The sequence below is a fragment of the Brassica napus genome, chromosome C1, assembly GCF_020379485.1.
Source record: "Brassica napus cultivar Da-Ae chromosome C1, Da-Ae, whole genome shotgun sequence".
Taxonomy (NCBI): Eukaryota; Viridiplantae; Streptophyta; class Magnoliopsida; order Brassicales; family Brassicaceae; genus Brassica; species Brassica napus.
In genome coordinates, this window is record NC_063444.1 from 20,820,662 (window position 1) to 20,835,707 (window position 15,046).

The 15,046-nt window shown below is 42.8% G+C and overlaps 1 protein-coding gene and 1 non-coding gene across 2 annotated transcripts; one reads left to right on the forward strand and one right to left on the reverse strand.

The window, feature by feature from the left end:
- The first annotated feature begins 9,666 nt into the window (after positions 1-9,666).
- On the forward strand, positions 9,667-9,773 carry LOC125581049. Its single transcript, XR_007318760.1, has one exon. It is a non-coding gene; the product is annotated as a small nucleolar RNA R71 (small nucleolar RNA).
- Positions 9,774-11,931: 2,158 nt separating this feature from the next.
- Positions 11,932-12,605, reverse strand: BNAC01G23780D. The gene has a single exon (XM_013814571.3). The coding sequence runs from the start codon at positions 12,523-12,525 to the stop codon at positions 12,223-12,225; it is 303 nt and encodes a 100-aa protein (XP_013670025.1). The 5' UTR covers positions 12,526-12,605; the 3' UTR covers positions 11,932-12,222.
- Positions 12,606-15,046: the final 2,441 nt, after the last annotated feature.

The window sequence follows — 15,046 nt, forward strand, 5'->3', positions numbered from 1 at the left end:
AAGTGTTCAAATGGGTCCTCTAGAGCCAAGCCATGATACTTGTTGTTCTCGATCACGTTGAGGAGTCCTGACTTGACCTCAAAGTTGTTGGCTGCCACAGCTGGTGCTCGGATTCCTAGTCTATGACCATGAATGTTGGGCCGGTCATAAGTACCAATGGGTCGAGCTGCCCGCGGTTGGTGTTCTGCCCCTTGCGGTTGATTTTCCATATCAATATCGAATCTCTGCAAGTGGGCTTGTTGTTCTTCTTCTCTTCTAGCTCTAGAACACTCCCTCTCAAAAGCTCTGATGTCTGATACTATTGGAACTAGGTTTGATGGACCCCTGCTCCTCAAATTCATACACCTGAAAGTGAAAGGTAGGTGAAGAAGAAGAATCAGTAACAAAATAATATCAAAATGACTTAGTCTCAAGCAAGTGACTAAATCTCAATGTTTAAATCTACTCAGAATTTGGCAACGGCACCAATTTGATGTTCGGAGTTTTCAAGGCTCCTAAGACAAATTTTGTAGTATAGTGAATGTCGAACCAGTTCTGAGGGATATCAAAGCACTGAGAATGCAAGTACTCACTTAATCTAAGTGCAACCAATAATTTAGATGGTTTTTAAACTAATGGTTAATGATAAATGAAATGACTTTCTTTACCAAGGGAAAAGAGAACTCATGGGCATAGGGATTAGACCTTGGGTGATCAAGTTTCGAACTAAGGATGGCAAAAGATCAATCAAACTATCAACCTTAAACTTAGACACAATCTTAAACAAACTCTATGTCTAGATGAATCTTCATTTACTAACATATCTCAAACATCAAATATCTTTGGTTGAATAATATGAAAGCAATCATTACTAACAGGTCTATTGGCTATCTTAACACCTTTAACAACAAATGTCTTTGGTAAAGTATGTTAAAAGCTTAGGAGAGTTGTCTCAGGCATTTCATCAAACACCTTGTGGGTGGGAAATGTCTAAAGATCAACTTTTGAGTGACCAACTCATAAGATGCATTATGAATACTCTACTAGCAAGGAACAAGAATGATCTACACTAAAACATCCTAGAACTAACCTAATCACCCTTGATCTCCCTAACCCATGAATTCAAAAGATGATTACTCACTAATCTCCATGATTCCTCTTAACCCCATGGTGGATTTCAGATTAATCATGTAGAGAAATAGATAAGAAATCAACAAGAACACAAGATGAAAACAATCAAATCTGAATCAAAAGAAGTTTTACTAGTTGTTCTCTGGAAAAGAGATTGTTTTTCTGGGTGGCTTCCCAAGGTACTTAAAACATAGGTTTTTGAAAAGTAAAAGCGTGCATAATGAAATGACCAAAAGGCCCTTGAGAAATCATGAATTCGCCAAACAAATAGATGCGGAGCGACCTCGGCACGTCGCTGCAAGACGTCGCTCCCGGGTCGTTTCTTCGCGAGCGACCTGGCTGTGTCGCTCCGAAGACATCGCTCCCGGGTCGTCTCGTCGCGAGCGACCTCGCTGTATCGCTCTGAAGACGTCGCTCCCGGCTTCGTTTTGTGTCGTCTCGCCATGGAGACGCAAGCGACCTCGGAGCGTCGCTCTGGCCAGGTCGCTCCGGGATGTGTGTCACAGCGACTTCACGGCGTCGCTCCGGTGAGGTCGCTCCGGTGCGCTGCTCGTCCGTTGATCGCTTTAAACACTTCTTTTGAGCTCCAAATGCGCCCAAATGTCTCCAGGAACTCCATGTGGTACTCCAATACCTAATAGAGACATATGTATGCAAAATGCAACCTAGACATGGCTAAACCCTAATCTATATGATGAAAATGCACATGAATAAATGAATAAGACAATGTAAATATGCAAGATATCACTTGTTCTATCGCTGAAGTCTGCTAATGTGGTCATGAGCATCACGAAGCGCACCAGGGGAAAGAACTCCATCATGTGGCTTGAAGTAGTAGCGTGGGGGTCCATAGATGGGTACAGATTCTTCCCTAGGAGGTTTTGTGAAGTCATATCTCGTCGGAACACTCCTTTTCCTTGGTGCAGCAATGGGACCGAGAGACCCGTGTTCTCCAAGAAAGTCTTCTTGGAATAAGTTGAAGCTGATAGCTCCAGATCTCTCTATGCTCGTCAGTCTCTGGTCTGGAAGAACCACTTCGACTGGCTTGCCCTGCAAGTAGTAGTGGTAGACGTAGTCCTTCCCATACATCCCACTGAAATAGGTGGCAATCCTCAAGTAAGTGCCATCGATGAACTTAGGCCCTACTGCGTCCCTTCCCAAAGGAACATTCAGAAATTGGAGCAGTGGCGTGATCATCCCGCCTATCCCAACCTTTGGTTGCGAATCAGTTGTGTACCATGCCCAGTCTCTGTAGTGCTCGAGATGATTCACGAAGAAACTGACCATCCCGAAGGATGCATAGATGTCGTTGCTTGGAAGGGGCAACGTTCCAGGTGGGGAGTAGGGGCGGATAGCCGGGCAGAGCAGTCGCATGTCTTCCTCGGTGACACTACCAGCTTGCTTCCATGGGTAGAATGCATGGACGAGCATCCTATGGAGGTAGCATACAGACGGGTGCCGGATATGTGAGTTCTTGTCAGCCCCGGTAGAGTGTTTGTTTCCAGTGATTAACTTCCAAAGCTGAGTGGGAAGGTTTTCACACTTGGGAAGGGAGTAGTCTGCCAAGTCTTGGAAACCCATGACTCTCCCAATGTCTTTGAAGTTCATGTTGTACTCTCTCCCATTGACCTTGAACTTTATTTTGCCCCATCCTTGCCTCACGTGCGGATCGTCATGGTAAGTGACCTCAAGGGAAGACAAGAACTGACAGGAGACATCTCGGTAGGTGGGGTAGGCCATGGTGAGGAGTTTGGGCATCTTCAGGTGCCCCAGCATTGCCTCAATATCAGAATCGAGACCCACCTCCTTCAGCAAATCAAGGTCAGCGAATCTGGTCGGAGTCCAAGTTACCCCATTCAACAAATGGTGATACAGCTGTTCCTCAGATGGAGTTTTCGCCCTGTCTCTATCCTCAGCAACCTCTTTCCCCTTGGACATCTTGGCCCTCTTTGTAGGAGCCTGCTCATCTGCACTTTCATCGCCACTTTCCTCATCTGTGGCAACTGCCATACTCTTTCCTGCCCTCTTCTCTTGCTCCTTTGCCTTCTTCGCAGCCATGGTTTTCTGTCGAGAAGTCCTTTGTGTCCCAGAACCAGCTCGTTCCGAGGCTAAAGCCTTTCCTCTCAACGAAGACTCTTGACTTTCAGGTTCTTGCCTCTCAGCATCCGACTTTCCTTTAGTTTTCTTAACCATTGTACCTGAGAAATACAAAACTTGGAAAGGGATAAGTCGATTGACTTTGCAAATGTAAACTTCAAGAAGCAACGTAAAGAATCACAATTCTCAATCTTTTCATCATGTGAAAATTACAAGACAAGTAAAATTCAATAATCAAAGTAATTCTAGAATGAGAGGGTTCTCTAATCAAACCTTTCAACACCTTAACATACTAACTCACCCACGAACACACTCAATTAGGATCAATTTCGAAAAGCCCCAAATCCATGAACCCTAATTTTGCCAAAGTTCAAATTAAGCTCAGTTCCACCATCAATTCAACAACCCAACTTGATATATAAGCTTTCCCTAGTCTATTTTACCACAATCAAGCAAGAAAATGACCAAATTTCGATTTTCAAATTCTAGGGTTCATGGACCTACGAATATGAATTAAAAAACACAATACCTTGCTTTGGATGGAAGGAAATGGGGAATGGGTGGTGAGGAATAGACTGTTGGGGCGAAAGCTTAAATTTAGAAACAAGAACTAGGAGATTTGGGTGAGATTTGAGAAAGTTAGGAGATTTTTGGTGTGGGTTTGTTTGAGAGATTATGAGTGTTTGTGAGAGGAAGGGAGAGTGAAAGAGATGAAGGTCGTGGGTATGGGTAGTTCTAGGGTCGTCCGGTTAGGTTTAGGGCTGGTTAACTCGAATTAAACCGGACAAAATCGAAGAGGGACTTACCTGGACCGGCTCGGGAGCGACCTGGAGTGGTCGCTCTGATGGGTCTCTCCGTGTCGCAGTAAACGCGAGCGACCTCACGTGGTCGCTGCGTCACGTCGCTTTCTGCGACAGAAAACGCGAGCGACCTCACGTGGTCGCTGTGAGACGTCGCTCTGAGAGCGATTCTCGAGCCTCGGAGACAGAAAATGCGAGCGACTTAGCCGAGTCGCTCTGATCACGTCGCTCCCAGCGATAGAAAACGCGAGCGACCTCACGTGGTCGCTGCGAGACGTCGCTCCCAGAGCGACTCTCGAGCTCTGAACACCAAATATGCGAGCGACTTGGACCAGTCGCTCTGATCACGTCGCAGCCAGCGACAGAAAACGCGAGCGACCTCACGTGGTCGCTGCGAGACGTCGCTCCCAGAGCGACTCTCGAGCTCCGGACACCGAATATGCGAGCGACTTGGACCAGTCGCTCTGATCACGTCGCTCCCAGCTGGAGCGACCTCATGGCGTCGCTGCGGAACCTCACTCCCACGCTCGAGTCCTTGCCTTGACCGGATCGATGAACCATATGAACACTACTTCAACACTTTCCCTTCTTTTTTTTTATGAAATATGATGAAAATGAAAATACCAATGCAATATGTACAAGGATACGCATGGGACTTCCTCCCAAGTGAGCTTGTTTTAAGTCTCTAGCTTGACTTTGCCTCCTTTTGGACTAGGCTGGGGTAGGATCAGACAGTGGAGTTGAAACTCCATCTTCCTCAGGTGCATCCGCCATGTAGAGCTTAACCCTTTGCCCATTGACTGTGAAGTCTCTTCCATCAGTACTCCACAAAACTATTGCTCCATATGGCTTAACCTCTTTGACCTTGAAAGGGCCGGACCACCTTGACTTAAGCTTTCCTGGAAACAACTTCAGTCTTGAGTTGTAGAGAAGAACTTGATCTCCTTCTTTAAACTCTCTCTTTAGGATATTCTTGTCATGGAAAGATTTAGTCTTCTCTTTGTAGATCCTTGAGTTTTCGAAGGCATCCATTCTTATCTCATCAAGCTCATGTAGCTGAAAAAGCCTTTCTCCTTGGCACTCTTGATGTCAAAGTTCAGCAACTTTACTGCCCAAAGTGCCTTGTACTCAAGCTCCACTGGTAGATGGCAAGCTTTCCCGTACAATAGGTTGAAAGGTGTGGTCCCCAGAGGTGTCTTGTAAGCTGTCCTGTAAGCCCAAAGCGCATCATCAAGCTTAACTGACCAATCCTTCCTTGTAATCCCCACAATCTTCTCCAGAATGGACTTGATCTCTCTGTTAGAAATCTCAACTTGTCCACTTTTTTGAGGATGGTAAGGAGTTGCAACCTTGTGCTTAACACCGTTCTTCCTGAGAAGTCCCTCAAGCAGTTTGTTGATGAAATGAGACCCTCCATCACTGATTACAACTCTTGGAACTCCGAACCTTGGAAAGATGGTGCTCTTGAACATCTTGATTACCACTCTTGCATCATTGGTGGGACTTGCAATAGCTTCCACCCATTTTGAGACATAATCAACAGCTACCAGGATGTACTTGTTGCCATGTGATGATGGAAATGGCCCCATGAAGTCAATACCCCACACATCAAACACTTCAACTTCAAGGATTGGATTCTGAGGCATCTCATTCCTCTTGGTGATGTTTCCCCTCCTTTGGCATGAATCACACCTTGAAACAAAGTCTTGTGTGTCCTTGAACATGTGTGGCCACCAGAATCCAGCTTGTAACACCTTAGCAACAGTCTTGAAGGTAGCAAAGTGGCCTCCATAAGATGATCCATGACACTGTGTAAGGATCCCATCAATCTCCTCATTAGCAACCACTCTCCTATAAAGTTGATCTTTGCAGAGAATGTAGAGGTAGGGCTCATCCCAGTAGTATCTCTTCACATCCTTGTAGAACTTCTTCTTGGCATAACCCACAAGATTCAAAGGCTCTTTTCCTGTGGCTAGGTAATTCACCAAATCAGCATACCAAGGTTCTTTCTCTTCTGTTGCCTTGACTTCTTCAAGCTTCCTTCCAGTCTCACAAACTGCTATCACTGCTCCAATAGCCATGATCTGTTCCTCAGGGAGTCCTTCATCAATGGGAATGCCACACTCCACTCTCAGCCTGGACAAGTGATCAGCTACACCATTCTCAACTCCTGGCTTGTCCTTGATCTCTAAATCAAACTCTTGCAGCAAAAGAATCCATCTCAAGAGCCTGGGCTTTGCATCCTTCTTCGCCAAAAGGTGTCTCAACGCAGCATGATCTGTGTAGACAATGACTTTAGATCCCACCAAGTAGCTTCTGAACTTCTCAAAGGCAAAGACAATGGCTAGCATCTCCTTCTCTGTTGTGGCATATCTCATCTGAGCATCATTCAGGGTTTGGCTCGCGTAGTAGATCACATGGGTCTTGCCATCTTTCTTCTGCCCCAAAACAGCTCCCACAGCATAATCACTAGCATCACACATGATCTCAAAGGGGAGATCCCAATTAGGTGGCTGGACAATTGGAGCACTGATGAGTTCACCTTTCAGCTTCTTGAAGGCTTCTAGACACTCCACATCAAAGCTGAAGGTGGCTTCTTTGCACAGCAGCCTGGTCAATGGTCTAGTGATCATGGAGAAGTCCTTTATGAATCTCCTGTAAAACCCAGCATGACCAAGAAAACTTCGGATGTCTTTCACTGTCTTTGGTGGGGGCAAACCAACCATAACATCGATTTTGGCCTTATCCACCTCAATCCCCTTCTCTGAAATCTTGTGCCCCAGCACAATCCCTTCTTTGACCATGAAGTGACACTTCTCCCAGTTCAGCACAAGGTTGGTGTCTTCACATCTCTGTAGGACCCTGCACAAATTTGACAAACAAGCAGAAAACGAAGATCCATAGACAGAGAAATCATCCATGAACACCTCCACAACATCCTCAATCAGATCAGAAAAGATCGACATCATGCACCTTTGAAAGGTGGCTGGAGCATTACATAGACCAAATGGCATTCTTCGATATGCGAAGGTACCATAAGGACATGTGAATGTTGTTTTCTCCTGATCATTGGGATGTATGGGGATCTGGAAGAATCCTGAATATCCATCAAGAAAACAATAGAATGGATGATTTGCAAGTCTCTCAAGCATCTGATCAATAAATGGAAGTGGAAAATGATCTTTTCTAGATGCAGAGTTCAGTTTGCGATAATCAATACACATCCTATGCCCAGTGACTGTTCTTGTTGGTATCAATTCATTCTTGTCATTTTTAATCACAGTTATACCACCCTTTTTGGCACAACATGCACAGGAGATACTCATTTAGAATCTGAGATTGGGTAGATAACACCAGCATCTAAGAGTTTAAGAATCTCTTTCTTTACAACATCCTTCAGGTTAGGATTTAACCTTCTTTGATGCTCGATAGAAGTCATTGATTCATCCTCAAGATGTATCCTATGCATACACAAAGAGGGTGATATTCCCTTGATGTCATCAAGTGAGTAACCTATTGCTTTTCTAAATCTTTTAAGTGTTTTCAAAAGTTCAGATAGCTCAGTTTCAGTAAGTTCACTACTCACAATGACTGGATAAGTTCCATTAGGACCAAGAAATGCATACCTTACACCATTGGGGAGAGGTTTAAGCTCCACCTTAGGCTCCTTAAGCTTGCTCCAGTCGTGTTGCTGGGTGTCCCCTTGTTGAATGACCGAGGCTTCTAGATGGGCAATTTGAGGCAGCTCCTCATACTGATCCTTACTACCAAATCCTCTGTGTGAATCCAACATCATCCCATAGGCAGCACTCTCCAGGTTCTGAATCACTTCAGCTGGCCTCTCTATCGTCAAAGCATGCTGTAGAGGGTCTTCTATTGACAATTCTTCAAGGAGCTCATCAGCAAGGGCATCCATCTCTTCAATGTAGAAAACTTGCCCTTGAACTGTTGGTTTCTTCATTACCTCCTTGATGTCAAAGTGAAGAACATGCCCTTTACCCAAGTGGAGATCAATCTTGCCCTCTTTCACATTAACAATTGCTCCTGCTGTAGCTAAGAAAGGCCTTCCAAGGATTAAAGGATCTGCAGCTTCCTCACCCATCTCAAGCACCACAAAGTCTGTAGGGATCTCATATTTTCCAACCATAACGGGGAGGTCCTCCAAGATACCCACCGGGTACTTCACTGAACGATCAGCCAATACCAGAGACAGTCTACACTTCTTGTACTGAGTGAAACCAAGCTTCTTAGCAACAGATAAAGGCATCAAGCTGACACTAGCTCCCAAATCGCAGAGACATCTATCAAATACCATAGGTCCAAGAGCACAAGGTAATGTGAAGCATCCTGGATCTTCTAGCTTCTTTGGAACAACAAGCCTCTGGATGATGGCACTGCACTCATGAGTGAGAATCATCATGCCCTCCATCTCCTTCTTCTTTGCAGCTACAACATCTTTCAGGAATTTACTATATTGAGGAATTAGCATGAAAGCATCAATGATGGGCATTGTGACTTGAACTTCACTCATTTGTTTTTCAAATAGAGCTTTGTACTTCTCTAGCAGCTGCCTCTTGAATCTACCAGGGAATGGTAGTTTGGGTTCATAAGGAGGAGGAACAAAAGAATTTTCACTTGCTGGAGCAACAACTTCACCATCTTTCACTGTTTTCTTCTCTTTCCCAACCTTTCCTTTACCTTTCGCTTCCACAATCTTCTCTAAGATTTCATCATTGATTTTCTCATCAACAATCACCACTTCATCATCTATGTTGATGGCAACCCACCTTGTTTCTCAGCATCCTTGGTGAGAGCTTTCTGAGGTAACTTCTTACCACTCCTGAGGGTGATAGCTTTCATGGTCTCCTTGGGTTTTTGCTCAGATTTTCCAGGTAAAGAACCTTGTTGGCGATTTTGTTGAGTGTTCATGGCAGCAAACTGGTTCTCCAAGGTTCTGAACTTGTTGTTGAGCTCATTGTAGCTTCCATCAATCTTTGCGTGAAGGTTTTTCAACTCATAGCCAACATGCTTCTCACTTCTTGTCTGAGACTCCAAGATTTGTTTTAGTAGGGCATCAGTGCTGCTGACTGGAGGAGTAGAGGTAGAAGTAGTAGGTTGTTGTTGGGCAGGTTGTTGTCCTTTGTTGTTGAAACCGGGAGGAGGGTTTTGTTGAGGCTGATAACTGCCTTGCTGGTTGTTCCGAGGCTGATAACCACTCTGTTGGTTGTTGGGGTAAGATCTCTGTTGGTAGTTATTGTACTGAAAGTTTGGCTCTTTCTTGTACCAGCTACCATTGTTGTTGATGAAGCACAGCTCTTCTTGTCCTTCCAAACCATCAACTTCCTGGACAACAGGTGTGGCTTCTTTGTTTGGGTTACCAACAAAGTGCAGGTGCTCCTGGTTGGCCTTATCAGCAATGAGAATGTCAATCTTATCCTGGAGAGCCTTTAACTCCCTCCTCATCTGCTTGTCATCTGTTCGACTGCCTCTGTCGTGGTCTCCACTGTAGACTGCATCACTCTTTACCATATTGTCAACTAGCTCTTCTGCATCTTCCTCAGTTCTCCCTAAGAAGAACCCATTGCTAGCTGTATCCAGTCTGGCCCTGTACTTAGGCAGAGCACCACGGTAGAATGTGCTCAGCAAGCTCTCCTTAGAGAAAACATGGTGTGGGCATTGAGCTTGATAGCCCTTGAATCTCTCCCAGGCTTCACTGAAGCCTTCCAAGCCTTTCTGTTGAAAACTGGAGATCTCATTTCTCAGCTTAGCAGTTCTTGAAGTAGAGAAGAACTTCTCCAAGAAAGTTTTCTTGCAGTCATCCCAAGTGGTGATTGAGTCACTTGGTAGAGACTTCTTCCACTGTCGTGCCTTATCCCCCAGAGAGAAAGGGAATAACTTCAGCTTTAAGGCATCCTCAGACACACCATTGGTTTTTGACAACGCACAGTAGCTGTCGAACCTGTCCAAGTGATCAAATGGGTCCTCTAGAGCCAAGCCATGATACTTGTTGTTCTCGATCACGTTGAGGAGTCCTGATTTGATCTCAAAGTTGTTGGCTGCTACAGCTGTTGCTCGGATTCCCAATCTATGACCATGAATGTTGGGGCGGTCATAAGTGCCAATGGGTCGAGCTGCTCGCTGTTGGTTTTGAGGAACGTTGTTGGCATCATTTTGAGGTATGTCTCCCATATCAGTATCCAATCTCTACAAGTGATACTGTTGCTCTTCTTCTCTTCTCTTTCTAGCACACTCTCTCTCTAAAGCTCTGATGTTTGCGGCTCTTGGAACTAGGTTTGATGGACCCCTGCTCCTCAAGTTCATACACCTGTAAATTAAAGGGAGGTGAAGAAGGAGAATCAGTAACTAAAGAAAATTAAAATGACTTAGTCTCAAGCAAATGACTAAATCTCAATGTTCAAATCTACTTAGAATTTGGCAACGGCGCCAATTTGATATTAGGAGTTTTCAAGGTTCATAAGACAAATGTTGTAGTATAAATGATTGTCGAACCAATTCCAAGGGATTTCAAGCACTGAGAATGCAAGTACTTACTTAATCTAAGTGCAACCAATGATTTTAAAGGTTTTCTAAACTAATGATTATTACTAATGCAGTTTCAGAATAATAAAAACGGTAAATGAGTTGACTTTCTTAACTAAGGAAATGAGAACTCATGGGCATAGGAATTAGACCTTGGGTGATCAAGTTTTGAACTAAGGATGGCAAACGAACAATCAAACTATCAACCTTAAGCTTAGACACGATTCTAAACAAACTCTATGTCTAGATGAATGTTCATTTACTAACACATTTCAAACAACAAATGTCTTTGGTTGAATAATATGGAAGCAATCATTATTAACAGGTCTAAGGCTATCTTAGCATTTCTAACAACAAATGTCTTTGGCAAAATATGCTAAAAGCTTAGAAGAGTTGTTTCATGCATTTCATCGAACACCTTTTGGGTGGGAAATGCCTAAAGATCAACTTTTGAGAAGCTAACTCAGAAGATGCATTATGATTACTCTACTAGGTTTTGGAATGATCTACTCTAAAACATCTTAGCTCTAACCTAATCACCCTTAATCTTTCTAACCCATGAATTCAAATGGTGATTACTCACTACTCTTCATGATTCCTCTTAAACCCATCTTGGATTTCAGATTAATCATACAGAGGGATACAACAACGAATTGGAAAACACAGAATTGCAATAACTAGATGAACATAGATGATTCAAGAGATGAACTTTCCAAAGGTTTTTCTTAGAACAAAAGTTAATCTGTCTGGTGGCTGCCAAAAAAATACTTAAAATATAGGTTTTCAGAAGTAAAAACGTGCATAATGAAATGACCAAAAGGCCCTTGAGTAGAAATGAATTCGAGCAATCAGAAGGCGCGCAGCGACCTCCAGTAGTCGCTCCGAGAGGTCGCTCCAGGCTTCGGGAGCGACCTGGAGGGGTCGCTGCGAGACGTCGCTCTGGGTCGCTCTTCGCGAGCGACCTCGCTGTGTCGCTCCGGTCACGTCGCTCCGGGTGATGGAGACGCGAGCGACCTCGCTGTGTCGCTCCGGTCAAGTCGCTCTGAAAGGGTGTCACAGCGACTTCACGGTGTCGCTCCGGTGAGGTCGCTCCCATGCACTGCTCGTCCAATGATCACCTTTATCACCTCTTTTGAGCTCCAAATGCACCCAAATGTCTCCAAGAACTCCATGTGGTACTCCAATACCTGATAAGGACTCATGTATACAAAATGCAACCTAAACATAGCTAAATCCTAGTCTATATGATCAAAATGCACATGGGTGAATGGATAAGACAATGAAAATATGCAAGATATCACTGATCCAAAGCAATTACGAATAATTTCATTCTCATTAACATACCTTTATTAAAATTTAAATCAAAACCATGTTATTAATCATATTAAGCTCATTAATCTTGTATTTATCATATTCTTGAAAACTCATTGAAAGTGTACTAAACACTCTCAACTTTTTAATACAGTTTAGCCCCCAAAAAAACTTTGTAATTCAGTAATTCGCAAAACATGACAAATCCATAGTTGGATCCATCTTTTAAACCAGATCACTAGTTGTTGTTTTGTTTCCTCATAGATTATATAATATATTAAAAGAACAATATACAAACGTCTTTATTCATCTTCCTTCATCGAAACTATTTGTAATGAATAACAGGTGCGTTAGAATTCGGATCCTACACACCTCCTTCCTTCAAATACTCCATATACCTAGCAAACTCCGGTTTTGCCGTCGCCAAGTTCTTCTTCGTTGCCTTCTTCTTCTTCTTTTGGAAACGAACGTCGAAGAAACTTAGCAAAGGATGAACAGAACCACCGCTTGGTTTCACCATCGGCGTCTTCTTCACCTCTTGAACCAGGTTTCTTGAATTACCATAAACACTACCCGGAACGCTCGAGACCCTCTTCAAACTAGGTTCTTCTTCCCCGAGCTTTTTGTAGCCCCCGTGGATCTTCCGAGTGCTCATAGCTCTAAACATGATCGTATTTTGTTGGTTAGGTGTGTTCTTGAATCTTTCTGATGGTGTTTATTTAAGTAAGTAGGCCAGGTATGAAAAATAGTAGATCTATTGACTTTTATATTTGTGTAGATCTCTACAACTAACTAAATTAAATATGTGCATAATTTAATGAAAACCATGTGTTAGTGTTACACCCACATGATGTATACATCTCGTCCCTATTTAATCGCCGGTCAAGTGTGTTTTATGCTGACTATTACGTTTACATCTTTTAGACAATTCAAATGGACAATGGCTTAAGAGTTTAGGCTAACTTGTCTTGTCTCATCCAAGAAGTTATTAATATTCCTGGAACGAAGAAAAAACATTGCAACTTTGTCAAAAAAAAATTACAAGATCAAAGGAGATCTTTCAGAAATCCATTTTCAAAGTGATATCTAAAGCACTTGTTTCCAAGCACACGTAAAGTCTAAATGGACTGACCGACTGAATTGATCATGTAATCATACTATTCTTGTTCAGAACCCTTTTAAAACGTTAGACTTGGTCATATATCCTTTTTTTTTATGTCAACTAAAACCCATATAAACTAGACTTGGTCTTATATCTATCTATTTGTGTTTTGTCATCATCTTAGCTAGGATTGTGAGACGGAGAGTAGAATAGAAGTAAAGAGAAAGAAGATCCTTTCATTTCTCTCTCTTCTTCGTTCTTTCCTCAAAATCCTTCACGGAGAAGAAGATGAGATGAAGCTTTTGTCTGTCGTCGTTCCTCTTCGGTGACTGGTGACTCCGGTATATCTCAGTCGGTTTGACGAGTATATCCGGCATCTGTTGCTGGCGGCTCGCGTTCACCTTGACGGAGATGTCCGGCTTTGTTTCCGCGTCGCGCTCTTCTCGATGGCGACGGTGGCTTCTCACCGGGATTCCCGGTTATCGTTGGTTGACGCTTCCGTTTGTTACTCGATCAACCGTCTCTCTTCTCACATCTCTGTTTGATGTTGGGTGGATTGTAGATGACTGAATTTTCTTTGAAGCGTCGATCTGGTGTGCGGCTAGGATATTTGGGAAGATCGCTCTGAGTGAGGCTTTCTTCATCATCCGTTTGATAGACTTCCGGTGGTTTACCGGAATCAGTTGAAAGACTTCCCCGTCGGTGGAAATTGGTGGTGGGTTCTCCGTAAAGCAACACGTGTCCTCGGCACTTCGAGTTTTGACGCGTGGATCGTCTCCGGTGAATGGAAAGCTCCGGCTTGAATCTCACGGCGGTGGTTTGGAGGAGGTGTTTGATGTTCTTGACGCGTGTCGTTTCCATTTTTTCTTCTCAATACACGTGGACAAGAAGATGACAGTGCTGGAACTACTTTCTTTTTTGGATGGTTTAGTTGGTGGGCCATGTATAGGCCTAGGGGTGTTATGTTGCCTTGTCTATGGGCCTTTCGTTTTCCCAAAAACTTGTTTTGGGCTGATGTAACTTTTTTGATCTTGTAATAAAATACCAGACGGAAAAAAAAAAGTAAAGAGAAAGAAGAAGAAGAAGAATACACACATGCAAAACAAATATATTCATAGACCAAACTATGACAATACAAAAAAATAGTGTTCCTTCAATGAAAGAATTTTCATATTATATTATTATTGGAATAGGAGTCGGCAAAGAATACGAAATCAACTAAAAAAAATCGTGTGGAAAAAAAAAGAAAAAGAAAAAGAAAAGATATGAACTTCAGTCGTATATAAATAAGGAGGCTCCTCAAGTGTAAAGAATCATCAACAATAATCTTGACAACTTTATACACAAAGCCGAGAAGTCTCATAAATATTTTTTGACGACTAAACTTTTTTTTTTTTTTTAAAGAAGGATTAAACCTAGGTCAATTCATAAACTATACCTAACTTCTGGATGGCCTTGCATCCGAACACGCACAATTTAGGCGGCAAGGTGGCCAACAGGAATTGAAACCGGGACCGTATTGGGTTATTTTATCTTTCAAGTACCACTAGCCCAACCCACGTTGATTTTGACGACTAAACTTCCTTGTCATAAATTGCAATTTTGTTTGATCCCTATTCAAAAGGTGCGTAGGCAGTCTTTAACCATGTTCTACTATAATATATAAAAAAATCTTTTGTGTTCATTTGCCGAGTTTCGATCTCAATACGAATACGAAAACTCTTCCTACACTTTAAATTCTTTTATCACAATTTTGAATTCAACAACTTGCACTGAAAATATCTTCAAAGAAGGCTGATCTCAGCGCTAAAGAAACAATATGTTGCCAAAACAAGGTGTTGCATCATCCCGGTAATAACACACTGACATTGATGTCGATCATCATCTCGGCATGATATCACAACCAATTCGTTCAGAGATATCAATTTCTATAAATCAAGTAAAGATTGTATGCAAATAAAGAATAACTCTCTTTATTAATCTCTTAACGAAACTAACTCAAAACCTTAAGCTCTCAAACACATAATCTTGAGTTATGCAACAACCTTGTATCTTCTTATATAGAGAAATAGAAATCCTAAAACCA